Genomic DNA, 19,691 nt, shown 5'->3' with positions numbered 1-19,691 from the left:
TGGATAACAAGTCAGTAAAGCACCTATGGCAATGTGGCAACTCCTGATTTAATATACATTTAGCTCATTCCCATTCTAATTAGAAGCCACCTCCACACAAAGTGGAGTTGAGTCTCTTTCATGACCCTACCTTGATGACAAAATGATCTAATCGCAAAAGGAAACACAATATTAACTCTAATAATAGCCTCTTGCCTGAAGTAAAATCACAATGCTATGGCTTTCATACTGGTGCAGACGAGCAAAGGATGGAAATTGTCTGTGTGTGTGTGTGTGTGTGTGTGTGTGGGGGGGGGGGGGGCTTTGATTTTCACCTTTTTCAAGTTCATTATGCACTGGTGTTTTATCATTTACAGCTCACCAAGGCCTATGGACATCACAGCTCTCCATGTTGTGTGTGTGTGTATGTGTGTGTGTGTGTGTGTGTGTGTATGTATGAGTGTGTGCACATTGCATGTACAAGGAAATGAGCATATCGAATACATAAAGTGAGGCTTCCAGCTGAGCTGTGTTTACGTTATTGACATGGCGAAGTCAGCGATAGACACATATATACATATACAGAACTATACTCATGCAACTGATTTCAATGGCAGAAGCCCTGTCAGATATGGCCTGACTTTAAAGATAAAGGCTTATCAGTGAACTGACCAATATGCCAGCATAGAAGCACTTTATTTAACTCTACAAGAAAACAGGATTCTTTCATAGCATAGAATATCTAAACACGTTTGTTGTTTAACTTGCCTCTTTTTGTTTTGTGTGTGTGAGTGTGTGTGTGTGTGTGTGTGTGTTTGTGTGTGTGTGCATAATCAGTTGGAGTCAAAAAGTTAGCCTGTTTTTTCCAGCCTCTAATAAAAAAAATGGCTGCTTGAGCTGGCAACTGATGAGATAAAAAAAAAAACTATGTAGTTAGCTTTCCCTTACATGCCACACTCCTCTTGGGCTTTCAAAATGGTTTTAGCGAGACAGCAAACGTTGCGCTGTTAGAGTCTGAACCTGATAAGGTCAGAGCATGCCCAAACTCTGCACACTCTGAGACAAGAGAGAATGTTTGTGTATATAGACCACCCCCCAAACACACACACACACACACACACACACACACACACACACACAAAGAAAGAAAGAATAAAACAAAACATCAATTATGCATCCTCTCTCTGTTGGCCTACCCAAGCAATTACCCTTAACTCCTGGAACAAACGTGGCCATATTTGACAAACGTGTGGCAACTCTCTTTGTTTTTCTGTGGGGCAGCCCAGCCGAATTGCAGGAAAACGGAGCGTGCAAGGAAAGGCCGAGTGTAAGAATAAACACACTTGGGGGAGAGAAGAAAGGCTGGCTGGCTCGCCTGAAAGGCCCTTCTTCAAAGCGCCTGTCCGGCGTCTGACATTTCAGCGGCTTCAGACAGGCCCACCTCTGCTCTCCGCCCGTCTCGTTTTCTCTTTCGAGAGGGAGACTCTTCTTGCTCTCTTCTTCGACTGGACGGGGGATAGTCAGGCCCCCACTCGGCCGCTTTTATCAGCTGCTTACTGCTCTTTAGCTGAACGCCCCGTCCGACCCAACAGGTAACTCTACTGAGGGCGTCTTTCATCCGTCTTATTTTTCCTTTCCCCAAAAATCCTTCGTTTACGACAGCTGCTTCGTTGTAATGTAAGCCGATATGGCCCTGAACAGGCGATATGGGAAGAGAGAAGTGATGATGTGAAGAGCAGAGGGATGGTGTAGGTGGGGCGGAGGTGAAGGCGTGGATGTGTTCTCCCGTCACTCACCAGCTAAAGAGCAGGACTGGAGACCTGAACAACTCAATTCCACACAATTCAACCTTTGTTTCGTCCCCAGCCTCTTAACACAAGGTCAAGTGTAAATCTCCCTGAGACGTTCCTCAAAGAGCACCAGCCACGAGTAAAAAAATGCCATTATGCCTTAGTGTAATGTCATGTTTACTACTGTTAGTAGTTTTGGCGCAGAAAGAAAATAAAGATTGTTGAGTGACGGGGCTGCAATGCAAATGTGTGAGGATGGGCTTACGGGTTTGTATCTCAGGGCGTCCCGGTAGGAGCCAAACAGGGCCGCCTGAGAGCGCAGAAAGGCCCGGGCGACCCCACTCCCCGTCGCCGTCGACTGCTTCTTCAGCTTCCCCTTCAGACTGGAGACCTGGGACAGAAAGGGAGGGGGAGAGAGAGAGAGGGAGGGAGGGAGGGAGAGAGGGAGGGAGAGAGAAAAAGAGGGGAGAAAAAAGTTAACACCTCTGAAATTGGTGGAGGGAGTGAAGGACCTATTCGGTGTGTGAAGTGTTACATTTACAGGTCACCCTAGAAAAGGTAAGGGAGGGGAAAAAAGGGGAGAAAAGGAGAGAATAAAGAGGCGCCGTCCGGCCCTCCCTCTCCCTCCCTTACTGATTCTGTTATGCTGCCCAGAGCACCTGCTGCTCAGTTAATTGTGGCCATGGCAGGGGAGAGAGAGGTGAGATGGGGGCTGGGAGGGGGATTGAAAAAGAAGGGAACAAGACTATTCAGAGGCAGACTCGTTCTCCTTCTCCTATTCCTCGTCTCGGTCTTGCTCACACCCGGTCTTTTCCTTAATAAAAGGAACTCTTTAGGTCCTGATATACTGCAATCTGATCAAAATGAGTTCTCAGTGTGCTGTCTCCGATTCTGCCTTCAACAGGATGGATCACGCTGAGATGGAGGATGGAGGTTGACATTTTTCGCTTTGTTTTAAGCAGTTTAGGCACCATTATATCAACCTGTCGCTTTGGATAAGTGTATGCTAAACACAAGTCAACTTTAACTTTCAAGGGTCAACTGGGGAAATGCTCACCACCACACAGGACACACACACACACACACACACACACACACACACACACACACACACACACACACGGACTCCAATCTCGACACACCATCATTTACGAAAGAGTTAGTGGAAAAGGATGACCCAATCACATCCTTTCACACAGTTGGATCTCCCACAATGTGGATGCCCAAACTTAGGTTGGGGTAATGCAAAGGACCAGTCTGAGTGAGCACAGATTCACCACCTCCGACATTTAAAAAAAAAAAAAAAATATATATATATATATAAATATTGTCAATAGCTTATTATCAGAAGTACCGTATTTTCCGGACTATAAGTTGCACTTTTTTTCATAGTTTGGCTGATCCTGCGACTTATAGTCAGGTGTAGTCAGGTGTGACTTCTATATCAAAAATATATAATTTAGTCACCATTCACTCCTTGTCTTCATTAACATTCCTGGTAGAATTCTCTATCTTTTTATATAAGTATATATACTCTTTTGATCCTGTGAGGGAAATTTTGTCTCTGCATTTATCTCAATCCGTGAACTGTCATGACACATGAACCCTAACCCTAACCTCTAACCCTAATACTAACCCTAACTTGTTAGATAGATAGATAGATAGATACTTTATTGATCCCCAGGGGAAATTCAAGGTCTCAGCAGCATACATACAACACAAACACATTCTTTAACAGCAGAAAGAGTAATTAAAGTATATAATATAAAAACACAACTAAGCAGTAAGGACAGTAGAAGATAAAGAATATGCTAAATATACTAAAATACAAATTATACTAACACTTAATCTAAATCAATTCTAAAAACAGTATCCACATAGTGGTGATTAATAAATCAGAGGCGCTTGCAATGACTGAGGCAGGGACTGAGCCTGTGATTCTCTGTGCATAGTAAGGTATGGTAAGGTGCTCTAAGGTGCTCTGTGTGAATGAGTGTCATGGTGGTAGTGCAATGCTGATAGTGGTCATGGTGATAGTGCAAATGAGTAAGTCAACAGTGCAACAATGCGGAAATAAAGTAAAGTAAAGTCTATATATCTATATATTTAACTATTGTTATGACAAAAACCGAATGTCACTTAATAACAGAAGCGTTTATGACTTGTTTATGACACTTTCATGACAGTGTCATGTCACTCTTATGTCAATACTGTCTAGATAAGTGTAACCAAATAGTTACCTAAGAACAGACAAGATAGAATCAAGAAGTGTCAAGCAAGCAACTGAAACGATAGGAACATCAGACCCGCTTGAGGGAAGTCCTGAGCTCAATGTGTGGCAGGATATGGTCAGATCTCTCTCTCTCAATCACACACTCAGATTTATTTTCGTCCCTTGTGACTCCTTTGGGCATTTTCCCAGTTTTGCACAATGTCCCAAAGCTGCCATCACAAATGTTCATAGGAATCAAACAAACCATAAAAAAAGTTTAGCTGAGCTAAATGAACAAGTGTCATCTGCATATCCATGTGGCGACAGGCGCTTTTATGTTTATGTAAAGTCAGTGGCGTATTAATATTTCATGCTGATGTGTGTTAACTGATTTTCCACAACAATTCATTTAACTGTCTTTTTCCCCCCGTTTTAAATCAAAGGGAAATGAACTGTCAGTCTAGAAATGGGGGTGGGATGGGGAGGGGGTGAGGAACAGGAGGAAGAGAGAGAGAGAGCGCGGGAGCAAACCGGGAGAAAAAAAAGAACAGAGAGAGGGGACCAGGCCCAGAAGACAAATAAAGATGGATGTAAAACAGAGGTTTCGCTGTTTACTCAGCTCATCAACATCTAAAAGGTGTGGTTGGGAGAAAAAAAAAAGAGAGATCGTCTAATGAGACTCAAAGGATCGGTCGCTGTTTCCAAATGCCACGGAAATCTGGCAACACAGCTGCAAAAGAAAGCAAAAAACAGACAAATCATTTTAAATTTAAAATCTATTTTAAAAAGTAAGAAGTAACAAAAAAAACGCACAAATAAAATGGCAGATATATAGCACACACACACATACAGACAGAAAAGATAATGCTGAAAACACAGATACAAAGCAAGCTGCTATCAGCTTACAAGGGGGCAAAGCAATGGCAATAAACCTTCAAATTAATAATTGGTTTTTTGATAGTAGCGCATGCACCTCATCAGGCAACCAGTAGCAGTAATTGATCTGTCAGGCTAATTAACTATTATACTGAGAAACGCTAACGAGGAGAGAGCTGCCATGGCATCAGAGGATCGCCGCTCGGCTCTACAGGTGACAAACCTATTTGGCAGTGACATTTTTTAGTGTAAAGTCACCGGGCCTCTGATCTGATCAAAGACGCTGTCCCCCCCATTGGGTCCAATTATAACTTTAGCATTGTAACAGTGAGGCAGAGGATATGGGGGGGGGGGGGGGGGGGGTGGAGGGAGATGGATAGGAGGAAAGGTGGTTGTGGTGGTGGTGAAGGGGGGGCAGTTGAGTTATGGTATTCATAATCTATGCAGAGAGAGAGAGAGAGAGAGAGAGAGAGAGAGAGAGAGAGAGAGAGAGAAAAGGGGGCCTTTTCCAGTATAGGTCTTTTCCCCATAGCTGTGATCTTTTCAATTTACATCAAGGGAGGATGGCCATGGATTAAAGTGCGTCGCGCGACTCTGTCGGCCCGCGGAGGGCTGCTACACGGAGCCTCATTAGAATCAACCCCCCTCACCCCCAGAAACTCTGCCCACCCCACCCCCGATGGGGTTTGAAGTGCGTCAAAGTAAAGAGCAGGGGTGAGGGGTCGTGTGCAGAAACAGATCTCCATTTAACTGGGCAGCTGGGGATGATAATTAGCAGGTGCGCCGCGGTCTCGCTGGGGGAAAGGAGAGACGCCTGGATGTGCCAGGAGCTGTCCGCCTCGTCCCAGCACCCAATGATCACTGTAAGTGTGTGTGAGTGTGTGTGTGTGTGTGTTTTTTAAAAAAGGACAGTTTATAGATACATGAGAGTGCGGTATGATTGGACAACAAGACGTTTCTGTTCGTTTCTGTGTGTGTGGCTGAGTGTGTTGCCAACATGGTGTTCTAATGTACAACCTGTTGATGGCCAACAGGTTAATCTGCTGATTAAGTCATCTAAAATTACACACAGTGGTCAGATTACTAACACAGTTACTACCATCGATGGAACCCAGTGTTGGAGGTGGCCTCTCAGAGAAGGACTCCATTAAGATGACTGAAGACCAAAAGGTTTTAACCTCATAGCAGACAAAGACATCAGCTCATAAAGCGTGCTTAGCAGGTATGTCCATTGACTTGATACGACTTGACCTCATATCCTGTGTATAGGGCAATAACCATACAGGCGCTCAATTACCCAATTCTTCACTAACACAGTAAAACAAGACTCTGTTATCAGCATCATCATATTATTGCCACACAAAAACTTTTGTTTGTTTGGGTTCAAAAGTGATGGACATGAGCTGTGGGCTCACTGGGATTCAATTAGCGATTGCAAAAACTAAAAACAGCCTCTGTAAAGCAGCACTGAAACAATTCTCCCTTGGTTTTAAAAATAGTTAAAAAATAACCTTTAAGAATGTCAAATGGCACTAAAAAAAAGTTATGCTGTGACAGAGAGCAAGAGAGGGAGAGAGACAACACGAATAATTAAATATCAACTCCTCCCCACTACCAAACAAACAAATGATGGGGGGGGGGCATTAGAGCTCAAAGAGTTCTGCCTAAATATGACCCTCACCGAGAAAGTCTGAGATGGGCTTTAAGAAGAAAAAAAATGTTTTGTTTAAGGATTCTGTCCAGGGAAAGAAAGCCGTGGGGATGCAATTAAAAGCACTACAAAGAAAAAAAAGAAATAGTTATGAAAATCTTCTGCTCTCTTTTGATGTGTTGCACTCCAAATTGTGCGCATACATTGTGTGCTCATACAAAGAGACCCAGACCAAAAAAAGATAACACTTGCACAGACACACAAGCGCTGAACTTAAAGGATAAATAAGTGAAAGGATTCTAATCGAAAATTTATTTCAGCAATTAAAGTCATTACGAAGTTTAAGTTTTCTTAAGACATATTGACATAATGCATGCTAATGTAATATATTCTATTTTCATTAACTGCTTCTGTGGTTAAAACAATACTCCCCTGACTGTTGTGATTCTAAACCAAGCTCTGCATGTAATGTATAGTGTGACCACTTAAATTTATTTTGCAAAGATTGTGTGTGTGTGTGTGTGTGTGTGTGTGTGTGTGTGTGTGTGTGTGTCTGAGTGTGTTTTCAGGACAATGAGTTAAATAGGTCAATCCCAAGCAAACAGTGCTGAAAAGCAATTCTAAAAATCTGCATCTAAATATGACAGTGTTTAGAAAGAAACATCAATGAAGCCATTGTCTGCATAGTAACCCTGGCATTTAAAATTGTAAATAACTTCATATGTAAATTATCTATCAATTACAAATAATTCTAAACTATTTACAATTTTTGGCATTCATTCACACTAATCACTGTAATGAATACTGCATTTGTGTGGCAAGTTATTTGCCATTCGCCACAGCAATGAACATAGAACGGTACATAAAAACGGTACATAAAAACGGTAGAGAAATTGTTTTTCAGTACAACTTAATTGCAACAATTATAACCCATTTGATCACTAAGTGAAAAATAAATATATAAATATACTGACCTCATGCAAAGTCACATCATATCAGCACACTTTTGAACACCTGACTAGCACAGGACCAGATCGTTTCGGTATGTCTGCTAAAACGGAGTGTGTACATAGTTATACACATATATATTTATGTGTGTATTATTCCTATTATATCTATACACACACCAGACTGTGCATGTATGTTCAGGATGGGCCTGTGTGTAATCAATAACTTCCTTTATGCTCTTGGAAAGTAACGTCTGTCATGTTCCAATGGTGCTGCCTCACAGTCTCTCTTTTTTCCCTTTGTGTGTGTGTGTGTGTGTGTGTGTGTGTGTGTGTGTGTGTGTGTGTGTGTGTGTGTGTGTGTGTGTGTGTGTGTGTGTGTGTGTGATAGAGAGTGTCAGAAGTCATGCTGAACTTCCAATTAGAAGCACAACACTTTTTTCATTCCTTGCACTGCAGTGATCTCAGAGGACAGAACCAAATTGTAGAGTTTCTCTAATTTCATTTATTCCCTTGCCTTTGGTGGCCTAATACACAAGAAGTGGGTGTGCATACTTTAAACCCAGCCTGCGCTGATTGAGAAGAGTGAATAAAGAAACAAAAACAAAAAACAAAAAACACACACACACACACACAAGATCAAACGTGGGATGGGTGCAAGCATATACGCTGTGTCTGCGAGGCAACAGACGAAAGAGGAAATAAGGGGGGGGGGGGGGGGTACAGCGAGAGGGAGAGAAAGAAAAAAGGTGCCGTAGCAGCTAAAGACAAGAAAAGAACAGAGATCGGAACTGCAAATACAAACAACACACCTTTATCTCTTCCTTTTCGCTTTTTAACTAGTGATAATAAACGACAAAAGGAATATTTCATGAAAAGGAAGAAAAACACACAGACACACGCATACACACAGCATAACAACCTTGTGCTTGTAAGGCCGAGTGTAAACAGGATGAAACGGAAATCTAATTCAGACTTAAATTGTTTGTTACCGTCTGTAATGGATTCCCAAGCTCCTATTTTTAGCGGGTTTTAATGACAACAAGGAAAAAAGTATCGTATTTCTTTTTACCCAGCGAACACCAATTAAGATTGAAAATCAGGGAAAACGTGGGAGAGTTCCACAAGATTTCAGAGTCGGGGAGCAGAGAAAAAAGGAGAAATAATAATGATAACAACTACCTTCATCAAGTGTAAAAACAAACAAACACTTCGCACATTTGGCTTTCTTTCTCTGAAACCTTGAAAACTGCAAATGTAATTACTGTATCTGAGCTTCCTGACGCCTCATGATTAATTAAAAATAAGGGGGGGGGGGGGGGGTAGAGAAAGAAAACTTAATTAATGGAAAGAAAACTTTACCCCTGAATTTGAAAATAAAAGCTTGATAATGCATCAGTCAAATGATAACACTTGTATCCATACACACACATATCATCAGCTTTGCAGCAGCTCCTCTGCACAAGCCCTGTCCAGGTGTCGACCGACAGCAATAAGAAGCAGAGGCTGCCCTGTGCAGGACATTTGCTGACAGGCTATGAGGAAAAGGCTGCGTCAAAACTGAACGGCGATGCCACGATGTGCGAGAGGCATTTGATCCGATGTACGACGAGTCGAGAATCTCTCGAGCGCAGTGGAAATTACACTTGCAGCACAGGGAACGTTACTTCTACGGCTCAGGATAGAGATGCTTTATGCCACTTTAATTAGTGGCATTACTGGGCTACTTGTGGCCATACATAGTACTCAGCCTATTATTGCGGTGTAGCAGACGAAAGAAAAAAAAAAATAATGGCTCAATCCAGCGCCTGCAAAATGTATTGTGAATTTTCTCAGCCACAAATGTCAAATCTTAACAAACAATTATTCAACCTGGAGATTTATGCCAGTGACATTTCCACCACCATCACAGGAAGAGACACTTCCTTTTGTATGTAACAATATAGATCCTGACCTTGGAAAACGCAACTTATCCGTCTACCGAACCCAGCAATTTCCTACAAACCCCATTGCTATATCTTAAATTTGACGGCACCCCAATCCTTATCTCTATTTGTAAATCCTGGAAACTTTGTGTGTGTGTGTGTGTGTGTGTGTGTGTGTCTGTGCATGTGTATTGGGTGGAACCGCTACCGGCGTGGTAGCATTTGTAATAGCCAATAAATCTAAAATATTATGTGTGAAATTGGGAGAAATGGCCATTAAGCGCTGGATAGGGGAGGAACTCGACGAAGGTCCTGTATCCCACCTCAGAAAAAAAGTTTGGGGTAATGCGGCACAAGTGTGACCCCTAACCCCTCTGAAAGCCGGGCCAGTGGTCAGACCATCCCTGTAATGGAGTCCACATGCACAGGGTACGGCTGCCCTAACACGTAATTGGAGGAATCTCAGAAGGCTTGGCTTCAATCAATAGAAGACTCTCTTCCGAACAACACAAAAGAGAGGAGAAAAAAGGGAACAGAAATGCTTGCGGCTCTGTTTTATTATATTTGGCTTTATGGACGTCGGGAGGAATTGGATTTGTGTGTGTATGCGTGTGTGGGTTTATGTGTTTGTGTGTGTGTGTGTGTATGTGTGTCAGTGTATGCACACACATTTTCAGTTGTCAAATAACAAGAAAACTCCTATGACAATAAGTAGTAATTTTATGATTGTGTCATGTCAAATTAATTAAATGTATTTTGTACATTTAATGTACTATGCATGTAACTAAAAACAGAGTTAACTAATATATGAATACTTCCAGTATTAAAAGCCTAACTTCTAAGTTGGTCAAAAATCAAAACATTTCATAATTTAAGTAATTCGATAAATAGAAATTCACCTTTACATGGTCTATGACAGACGGTAATTTATTAATTTATTCCCTTGATTTGCAAACTCTGACTAATCGCCATCCCATCAACGAGAGAGCACACGGAGCAGAGGGTGTGCAGAGCCGCACACATTAGAGGAAAAAACGGAACAGTAAACATAAAGAAACAAATACAGCACACAGCTGACATATTTGCTTCACCATGGCTAATTCAATGTGATATTCAGACTATGTTCTGTCATTAGTTGGTGAGAGACTGTGAGGAGGGATCAAAGAAAACGCGCTGTGACGCCACTTCATTTATCACTTTCCACACAGAGATGCCTGTTCTCTCTAACTGCTTTTGTCATTTTCAAACAAGCGATTTTTAAGGGGACACACACTTACATTTTTATTAAGGTATGTGGTAGAGGCAGTGGCACTGTGTGTGTGTGCGCTTGTATGTATCTGTTTGTGTGTGTGTGTGTGTGTGTGTGTGTGTGTAGGGGGCTGGTCAGTGTAAAAATGGCTAGATGGGTGAAAGCATCACAGAGAGGTCTGTTGGCTCCTCTACGTGGTCAAATAATGCCAGGAATTGAGTAATAAAATCTACACCTTCAGACACACGCACACAGACTATACACATACAGTTACACAAATACACAAATATAAATCTCACACACACACACACACACACACAACAATTGCCTCTACATCTCCCAACTCGAATGACGGAATAATGCAAAATAAACACTGGCAGGGAGAAAAGAGCAGGAAAGCCACACCAATCTGTCCACAGCGAGAGCCAGGGAGAAGGAGGGAAGAAGGGAGGGGAGGGTGGCTGATGGACAGGCCGGTGACCCTGTGCTGCGGTGGCAGAGACAGCGGCGGCTCTGTTTCCTGTTGAGCCGGCCGCCATGGCGCCCTCGCCATAATTAAAGAGAGGAGGCGCTGGCAGGTGGCGTAAGACATCGCCATTGATAATTGGCCCCCTTCTTTGACCGTACTACCTTCCATCTCTCCCTATCTCACTCTCTCTCTCTCTCCCTATCGCTCTCTCACTCTCACCCTTTCACACACACGCACACTAGGTTTAAAAAAATCGTTAAAATAAAAAGGAGGAGTGGGAGCGAGAAGGAGGCCAGAAGGGAAAAAAGGGAGAGATGAAGGAAAAAAACGTTCTCCGACGCGGTGAAAGATGCCTGGCAAGAATACGTGGCGTTACAGAACTAACTAACTAACTAAATACAGAAATAAATAAATAACAATCGTCACAGCGGGAGACGGGGGTTTCGGCCCGTGTGACAATCAGAGGAGCCACCGGCGACACGGACTAATGATGGTGAGAAGCCGTGCACGGTTCATTTCGCTCTCTGGCACTTTCTTTTTCTACATGGCCGCTGTGGATGTGTTTATTAAATTGGCAAGGTCACAGGCTAGAGTGGTATGCAGAGAGATGGTGTGTGCCTGACAGGAGATTTAATGAATGTGTGTGTGTGTGTGTGTGTGTGTGTGTGTGTGTGTGTGTGTGTGTGTGTGTGTGTGTGTGTGTATGTATGTGTGTGTGAGTGTAAAAATAATACTTGCAGACGTGTATGGGTACAGTATATTATACATGTGCACATAGTGTACTGTGTGGGTGTTTGTGTGTGTGTGAGGGGTTTGTATGTGTGGACTGGGTGCCGGACACTCACCACATCACTGGGTAGGTTTCGCAGATCATCCGAAGGACTCTCCAGTGTGTTTGTGTCCACGTTTAGGATCACCACATCTTCCAGTGACCGGCTCTTTACTCTCTGTGAGAGAAATAACAAACGACAAACTCTTTGCAATCTACACACACCCAAAAAAACACAAAACCTGATATTCCCTCTATCGATATTCACCATTGTCTCTAAAGTTTTATAACTTCTGCAATACACAATACCGTATCCCATTGCATTGCTAAGAATGGAGAAATTTTGACAAAGTAAAATTATTAGCCAAGTGACCATACAGTTTTAAGTCAAGTGACCATACATACAAACATTTTAAGTTTTAAGTTTTAAGACCTTTTAAGTTTTAAGTATTTCAATAAAAAAATTGAAAATTTGATTTCCTTTGTGAATGAGCAAAAACAAATTATGACAAAAAATATGATATGCAATAATGCTACTTAAAATAAAATGAATGAAAAAATGAAAATAAAGCAAACTTTTCATCCACTTGAAGTGAAAGCATTATGATGTGTTTTGAAGATCTGTTATGATCTGTTTTACACTGAAACATAAGTGCTGGAATTAAGTGCTGTTCTGCCGACGTCCAACTCCTCAAACAGCATTGCCAGTGCAGGTGGAGAGGAGGAATGGCCACATGTTTGCTCGTCTGTTTGTTCCTTCATTTCTGGCCTGTCACATCTGACAGTTTTTTCTGCAGAGGTTTGCACATTGATTTAGTCTAATTACCTGCTGCATGGCGAGTGAGTATGTGTGTGTGTTTGTGTGTGTGTGTGTGTGTGTTTGTGAGTGTGAGTGTGTCTGTGTGTGCGTGTGTGTGTGTGGGAGAGGACTGTCACTAATGCGGGAGTGTGATAAATTCCACCGGCACCTCCTACTGATATCTACATCAAACGCAGGTGCGCATCGCCACTGCCACACCGACGGCAAAACCCTGCACCATGGCTCACTAATGAAAACACACACACACACTTTTTGTTTTCCTAAGTAGAATAAAAAACAGGCAAATATAAAATATAATAACCTGACAGTTTCTTGTTTTGTGTTTTGGTCCAAGATTTTGGGTTTGGTGCATGTGTGACAGAAACAGACCATTCATTATAATTTTATATTATGCGAATAAAATGGAAAAAAATGATCTGATTGCGAGTGAGCAGTGACCTTTGGGGGCATGTCTATTTTAGCATGAGAGACAAATAAAAAAAAAAATATTTCCACATTCTCTCGTCCGTGTATTAATGCTACCCCCACAAAACATCAGCCAACACAACATTTCAACAAACACGTCTTTGAGCTGTGAGTGTGTGTTGGAGCGAGGACGAGTGACGGAGGGGCAGTGAAAAAGCAGCGTGGCCAGGGTCCTCCCAGCACTACTCACCTCCAGGAGACTCAGATGAACGCCAATCAAATATGGCATGGGCGCACTGGGGAGTGGGAGGGGGAAGGGGAGGGGGAAGGGGAGGGGGGGGGGGGGGAGAGAGAGAGAGAGAAGAGAGAGAGACAAACCGGTCATTAGCAAAACACATCATCTAACTAATCCAACTAATTAACATCCATCTTTTTCAAGTGAATTCCATCACTTTCCACCGTGTTTGCCCTTACAATATCACTATTGAAAACTGTCAGTGAGTGTCAAGAACTCGTCTTCTACAGTCTTCTGTACATGTTTTCAATACATGCTTTCTTCATGTTGGCCTACAGAAGGGCTTGGATGGTTTATCTACACAACAACATAAGAGCACATAAGAAATTACAGTAAAGAAAGCCGGGCATATTAACAAATTCACGCATCATTTTCTGCCAAGTCTAGACATGTCAATAGGAGAGGACTGAGTGGCGAGCAGATCTGTTGGCGCTTTGTTTTCCTGGCAGAAGGGGCCGTGAGCGGAGGCTCTTGTTTAGGGGAACAGGCGTAAGCGTTAGCGGGGCTGCTCTGCGATGGTGGTGATGGCTTCTGGGTAATTAGATTGGAGCGTTTGGTATTCGCCCCTTCTGAGACGGCCTGTCGCTCAAATCAGGTTAGTGCTGGGTAATGGTGCTGAGCTCTATACACTGTCCACACACACACACACGCATAAGGCAGCATCTGGCCAAGGCTGCTGGTCACAGGCCCATGACCACCCCTCTCAGTGGTGCCTTTCATTTCCCCACACACACACACACACACACACACACACACACACACACACACACACACACACACCCTCTTCCTAACACACACACTGTTAAGCACCTACAAAACAGTAGACATAACCACAAACACACACACACATGATTATGGGCCGTCTAACCTCGTTGTTGTCAACAAGTAATTGTGTTCGTGTTGAACTTGGGGGGGTGGCGGGGCGGCTAAAATTCAATGAATGAATTCCCTCAAAAGGCACAACACCCACTTGGATGAGCGCAATCAGATTAGTCCCAGGCAGAATTCATCATCATCATATTAAGCTGTCAGTGGAGGTGTACTTAGAGAAGTGAATACATCATTGTGCGTGTGGTTTTTACATTTTGGGGGGGGGGGGGGGAACACTGACACACATAAATTGAACACACACACATAAATTGAACACACACACATAAATTAACCTCAGTTCCTCAAAAACCATCAAAAATTTCACCTCATATTCCACCATGAAACCTCATTCATGGAATGATTTGTGGAATTGGAACATGATCTTTGGTGCTATGTGCGTTGATTGTGACACGAGCACAAACACATTGCGCAACATGATCCAGCATAATAAATATTACAACAAATCAAAAATAGGTAACCAGGTGTTCCAAGCGTATATTTTTCCCTCAGCTCTTCCATTACTTTTGTAGGTTTCGAGGCAGCCCGGATGGAAAACCCCAAAGAGTGTTCCAGCCCATTTACTGACAGGGCTCACTTTTCCTCAGCCTGGAGTGGTGGAAACATGTAGCTGGCTAATCGGCCCAGCTGTCGAACACAGCCCCGAGCCCTATGCTAAGCTTGTGGTCTCTGCATGCCTTACAGCTGGGCTGTGCTAACCCGCTAACACCTTCTCACAGGCAATGAGTGCTGCTCCGAGCTAAATGAAAAAGCACTGTTCTCTCATCTTTATTTCTAATTTAGAGTAACTTTCATTCGAAAAAATAAGTCCGATTTCTGGGGTTTTGTGTTTTTTTTTTTTTTATATATATATTCACGGGGGATGCAAAGGCTGGAGTGTAGAATTTGGTGAGAACAAGCTGAGACAATCAAATATTTAGTGGGGTGATTGGGAATATTCATTTGCCATTGCAGGGAAGAAAAAGACTGAGTCCTCCAGGGGAGGCGGCTGGTGTGTGTGGAATAAGAGATTGAGGCTGTCCAAGATATTGCTGGCGATGGAGGAATAAAATGGAGATGTGGTGCAAGCCTTTGTATTGAAATTGTCCATTACACCAAACTCGCAGAGGTATCACAATCAACATTAATTTGATACAGGCATTTTTAAAGAAACAAAGGACATAAAATATGCCAGGCTGCTGTAACGATGTATTTCACTGAATATTTCTTTGATGTTACTTCATACACATTTTTAAATTTTACTTCACACAACTTTCGCTCGGTTTGGCAAAAATTACATTTGTGCTTTTTAGTAGAATATTTTACAGTAGCACATAGGTACACAATATCCTATTGAAAGAACACATACTTGCATACACACACATTTGCATACGCATTGCAACTGCCATGCCAAGGAAGGCCTGACTGTAGACATAAACTGAGTGAGCGGGTATGGAACAGGGGATAAAGACAGAAGTAGAGGAAGACAAAGAAGGTAAAGAAAGCAACACAGACAGACATAAAGAAGACAAACAAAATGTAAAGGATGAAAGGAGGAGAAGGACAAAGTAAGACATAGAGAGACAGAGAGAGACAGACAGAGAGAGATAGAGAGACAGAGAGAGACAGAGAGAGAGAGAGAGAGAGAGAGACAGACAGAGAGAGAGAGAGAGAGACAGAGAGAGAGAGAGAGACAGACAGAGATAGAGAGACAGAGAGAGAAAGAAAGAAAGAGAGAGAGAGAGAGAGAGAGAGAGACAGACAGAGAGACAGAGAGAGAGAGAAAGAGAGAGAGAGAGAGAGAGAGAGAGAGAGAGAGAGAAAGAGAGAGAGAGAATACAGACACAGAGAAGTCCAGGGAGGAGTAGAAGGAAGCATGGAGGAGAGAAGGAAGCGGTGGGCCTTACCAGCAGTAGTCCAGCAGATGAGGTGGGAGCACGGGGATGTATATGTGTTGCCAGTACATTGGGAACAGCATGGAGGCAGCACCGTGAACACATGCAGTTAACTGAGGGGTGAGAGAACACAAGGGCACCATGATCAAACTCAACTCTGGAAAAAATAACTAATGGAGAAAGGACCCAGGAGAGAGAGGAGGGCTAGGCTCACTCTCTCCTAAAACAGATTCAAATGCTACCTGCTAAAAATTGAACATGTATGTGAACACACGCACTCACACAAACACATACACAAACCTTAAACCCAGGAGGAGGGTTTGACATTCATCCTAATAACCATAAAGATGTGTGTTCCTACTTATTTTGTTAAAAGATTTTTTTGGGATGGGGACTTTTTTTGGGATGGGGACTTTGTACAGTGCAGGTACAACAGAGTTACAGCCCTTTATGTTACCTGACAGTACCCAATTGTAAAAAACACACAGAAAAGCTGTCTACATGCACGGAACACAGAGTTTTATTTGATCTGAATAAACACAACCTACAACAACAAACGAATATAATACATACATTGTTCATACATGTTGGATATCATAAAGGTGTGTTTCATGCAACATACAACTTATCTGGCCACCCACACCCACACACAGAGACACACATACACACTCTACCTGGCAATTGTAATGACCTGCTTTACCCTAGGGCCTGGTTTTTCCTGGCCCCTCTTCCCGGATTAAAATAACATGATTAAATATGGAAAGAGAACAGAGGTCTGTGGCGTCCCATGGGACTTCATTAGGGCAAATTGCCAGAGAATGAAACATGAGTTAGCCAAGAGAGACGGCAGCGCCCCGACGCCAGCCCCCGAGGCCGCTGGGACCGCATCGATGCTCCGCCACCCCCCCCCCCCCCCACCCCACGCAAATGTGCAAACCGCCCGCTCCGCAGTACCAAGGGAACACCCAATGGACACACACACACACACACACACACACACACACACACACACACACACACACGTACACACACACGTGCATGCCCCTCCCGACACCGATCACCCTTGCTCACTGACACACGCAATGTCACAATTGACCGGCGAAAGCGGCCAAGCTTAACGGCCAGGCTTCAGGGGGAGAAAAAAAAAGGATGAAAAGGGAGGACAAAAAAGATTCTAGAAGCTTCCTCTTCCATTTGTATCAGCTTGTGCCTTCATGTGAGAAAGGCATGCGGTGTGGTGTTTAAATAGATAGTTAAACACTGCAATTAAACAAAAAAGATCTACAAATTACGCCCTGCAGTCAAAAATAATTTAGATTCAAATTTACAGCACAGGTGCATGACATAATAGTTCAATTTCATGTGTGAGTTACACCTTTATAGTTTTGGAGAATATTTTTATAAGGCGACACATCCAATAATATTAATGATGGGAAGAAAAAAGGCACTATATAAACCCTAAAAATATTAGACAAAACATATCCGTCCCTTGTTGCTGATAGTGAAACGAGGTAGGATGGAAATTAAAGCCCTCTGCCCACTCCTCTCCCCAGTCTAAACTGCTTATTAAACGGACGATGAATTAAACAGTACAGGCAGGTCAGTGGTCACAGGTTAGGAGACTGTGATGATGTCAACAGGCTACTGTCTCCCTCCTGACCCTGCTTCCACCAACATGCTGTCCTATCTACACCCCCCCCCCCCCCCCACACACACACACACACCTCTCCACCACCCCTGCCCAGCCAGCCCCCTCACTGCACTGAGGTAATGGCCGAGAGGAGAAAAACATGCCCAACTCAGCCCAATTATTTCAAACTCAGTTTCGAGGAGAGGCCGATTGGACGGTGATTTATAATCCAGTTTAAAGCCTCGCTGTATCTCCGGCTGAGGAGGGGGGCTGTGCAGAAACTCAAGATAAAAACCTTTGAAGAGCCAAACACCAATTTAGAGAGAAAAGAGAAACATGTACACAGTTTTGTGTTGTTGTTGTTGTTGTTTTTTTTTTCAATCTCTTATCATGGCGTCCAGTTGACTGAGGAGATGGAGGAAGAGTCCGTTCTGAGGTATCCGAGAGGTCAGTTCCAATGAGATACAGTAGAGAGGGGTCCTGTGACAAGCTGCATACACTTTTTTCCTCAGTCACACCATAGGAGAGATGGGTGTGTGTATGTGTGTGTGTGTGGGGGGGGGGGGGTTGGGGGCAGCAGGCTTCACTCCCCATCTCCGAAGCTCCATGGGATGTTTGACGGCAAAAGAATAGCCTAATAAAATATTAGCCTGCATGATAAATTATTAATGATGCAAGCCAAATGGTTTACACAGTATAAAAAAGGGGAGGGTGGGGGGTGGGGGGGGGGGTGAATAAAGAAAGAGACAAAGCAAAGAGTCTGGTTCTGTCTGCGGTCTGCTTAATATTCTATTCAATGGAGTATCACAAACACAGTCCCACAGAACAAATGCAGGATTATGGCTTGTTTAGGGGCCTGCTTTTTTCACTCCTCTTCTCTCCTTCTTCACTTCCATCTTTTTTTCTCTTAGCCCCACTGAGACCCTGAGAGAACACTGGTAATGAGCTCTGCCCGAGACCACACTGTATGTGTGTGAGTGTGTGTGTGTGTGTGTGTGTGTCTACTGGAACAGGTCACACATCAGATTATACAGATATGGACAGCCTCAAAGGGCAGCAGACTGCAGCCCTAGCACAAGGCTTATTCTGAAGACACACACACACACACACACACACACACACACACACACACACACACACACACACACACACACACACACACACACACACACACTCTGGGTGTCCCACATGCATACGCCAGCACATTCACAGTCCTCTTGAAGACTTCAAACTGAAAGGGGCAAATTTTCAGCATTCTGGACATTTCATTTGCACCCAAAACTAAAAAGTGTTGGAACACGGCGGTTTGAAGTCACTATTTCAACATCACTAGGCGTGTGATGAATGTGCCTACAGCATCCTATGGGAGAAGTGCAGCCCTTTTTATTAGGCTCTGCTCTTTGAATGAAACGCCTATAAGTTAGACTCCTGAGAGTAAGACTTGCTTGATGACAAATGTGACCAGATATGCTATGACTTCTAGCAGTCTTCAAGCAAAAAAAAAAAAAAAAATTCAGTTGGAGTCTTCACAGAATAGCAATCTTCTATATGAAAACATACATGTATCCAAAGACTAGAAGTAAATTACTTGTCTGGGGATTTTGTCCTAAATAGTTAAACAAAAGTAAATATTTGAACATGAGAGCAAGTGTGTGCCCCTGACAAGCGCAACAGTTATTTGACAAGACCAGAAGAGACTGGGTAGTGGAGGAGTCTTTTGTTTTGTGAGAAACATGTGCTATGGTGGTGTGTAACAAAGTCTTTCTGAGGAAACGGTCTTCTCATTATTGTAGCCTTCTTATGTGGAAGTCGTGAGCCTATAGTCTCTCTCTTCTAATGATCATGCCACCTTGCCTTTAAAAGAAGAGATTTCTGAACGACAAGACAAAGTATCAGATACTTAACAGAAAGA

The 19,691-nt window shown here is 43.1% G+C and overlaps 1 protein-coding gene across 1 annotated transcript in view; it reads right to left on the bottom strand.

The window, feature by feature from the left end:
• Positions 1–19,691, bottom strand: part of dennd1b (DENN/MADD domain containing 1B) — a 97,511-nt gene that overhangs the window by 24,600 nt on the left and 53,220 nt on the right. The window contains exons 11-14 of the mRNA XM_076278907.1: positions 16,162–16,262; positions 13,343–13,388; positions 11,944–12,045; positions 2,035–2,160 (exon numbers count right to left, since the gene is read on the bottom strand). Coding sequence (XP_076135022.1) covers positions 2,035–2,160; positions 11,944–12,045; positions 13,343–13,388; positions 16,162–16,262 — 375 coding nt within the window. The remainder of the gene's footprint in view (positions 1–2,034; positions 2,161–11,943; positions 12,046–13,342; positions 13,389–16,161; positions 16,263–19,691) is intronic.

Source organism: Alosa pseudoharengus, unplaced genomic scaffold, assembly GCF_046254945.1.
Source record: "Alosa pseudoharengus isolate Yale_2024_CS ecotype anadromous, Long Island Sound unplaced genomic scaffold, YU_APseudo_1.1 YU_APseudo_1.1_scf_11, whole genome shotgun sequence".
Taxonomy (NCBI): domain Eukaryota; kingdom Metazoa; phylum Chordata; class Actinopteri; order Clupeiformes; family Clupeidae; genus Alosa; species Alosa pseudoharengus.
The sequence above is the reverse complement of the archived record's forward strand: the minus strand, read 5'-3'. Positions and strand labels throughout refer to the sequence as shown.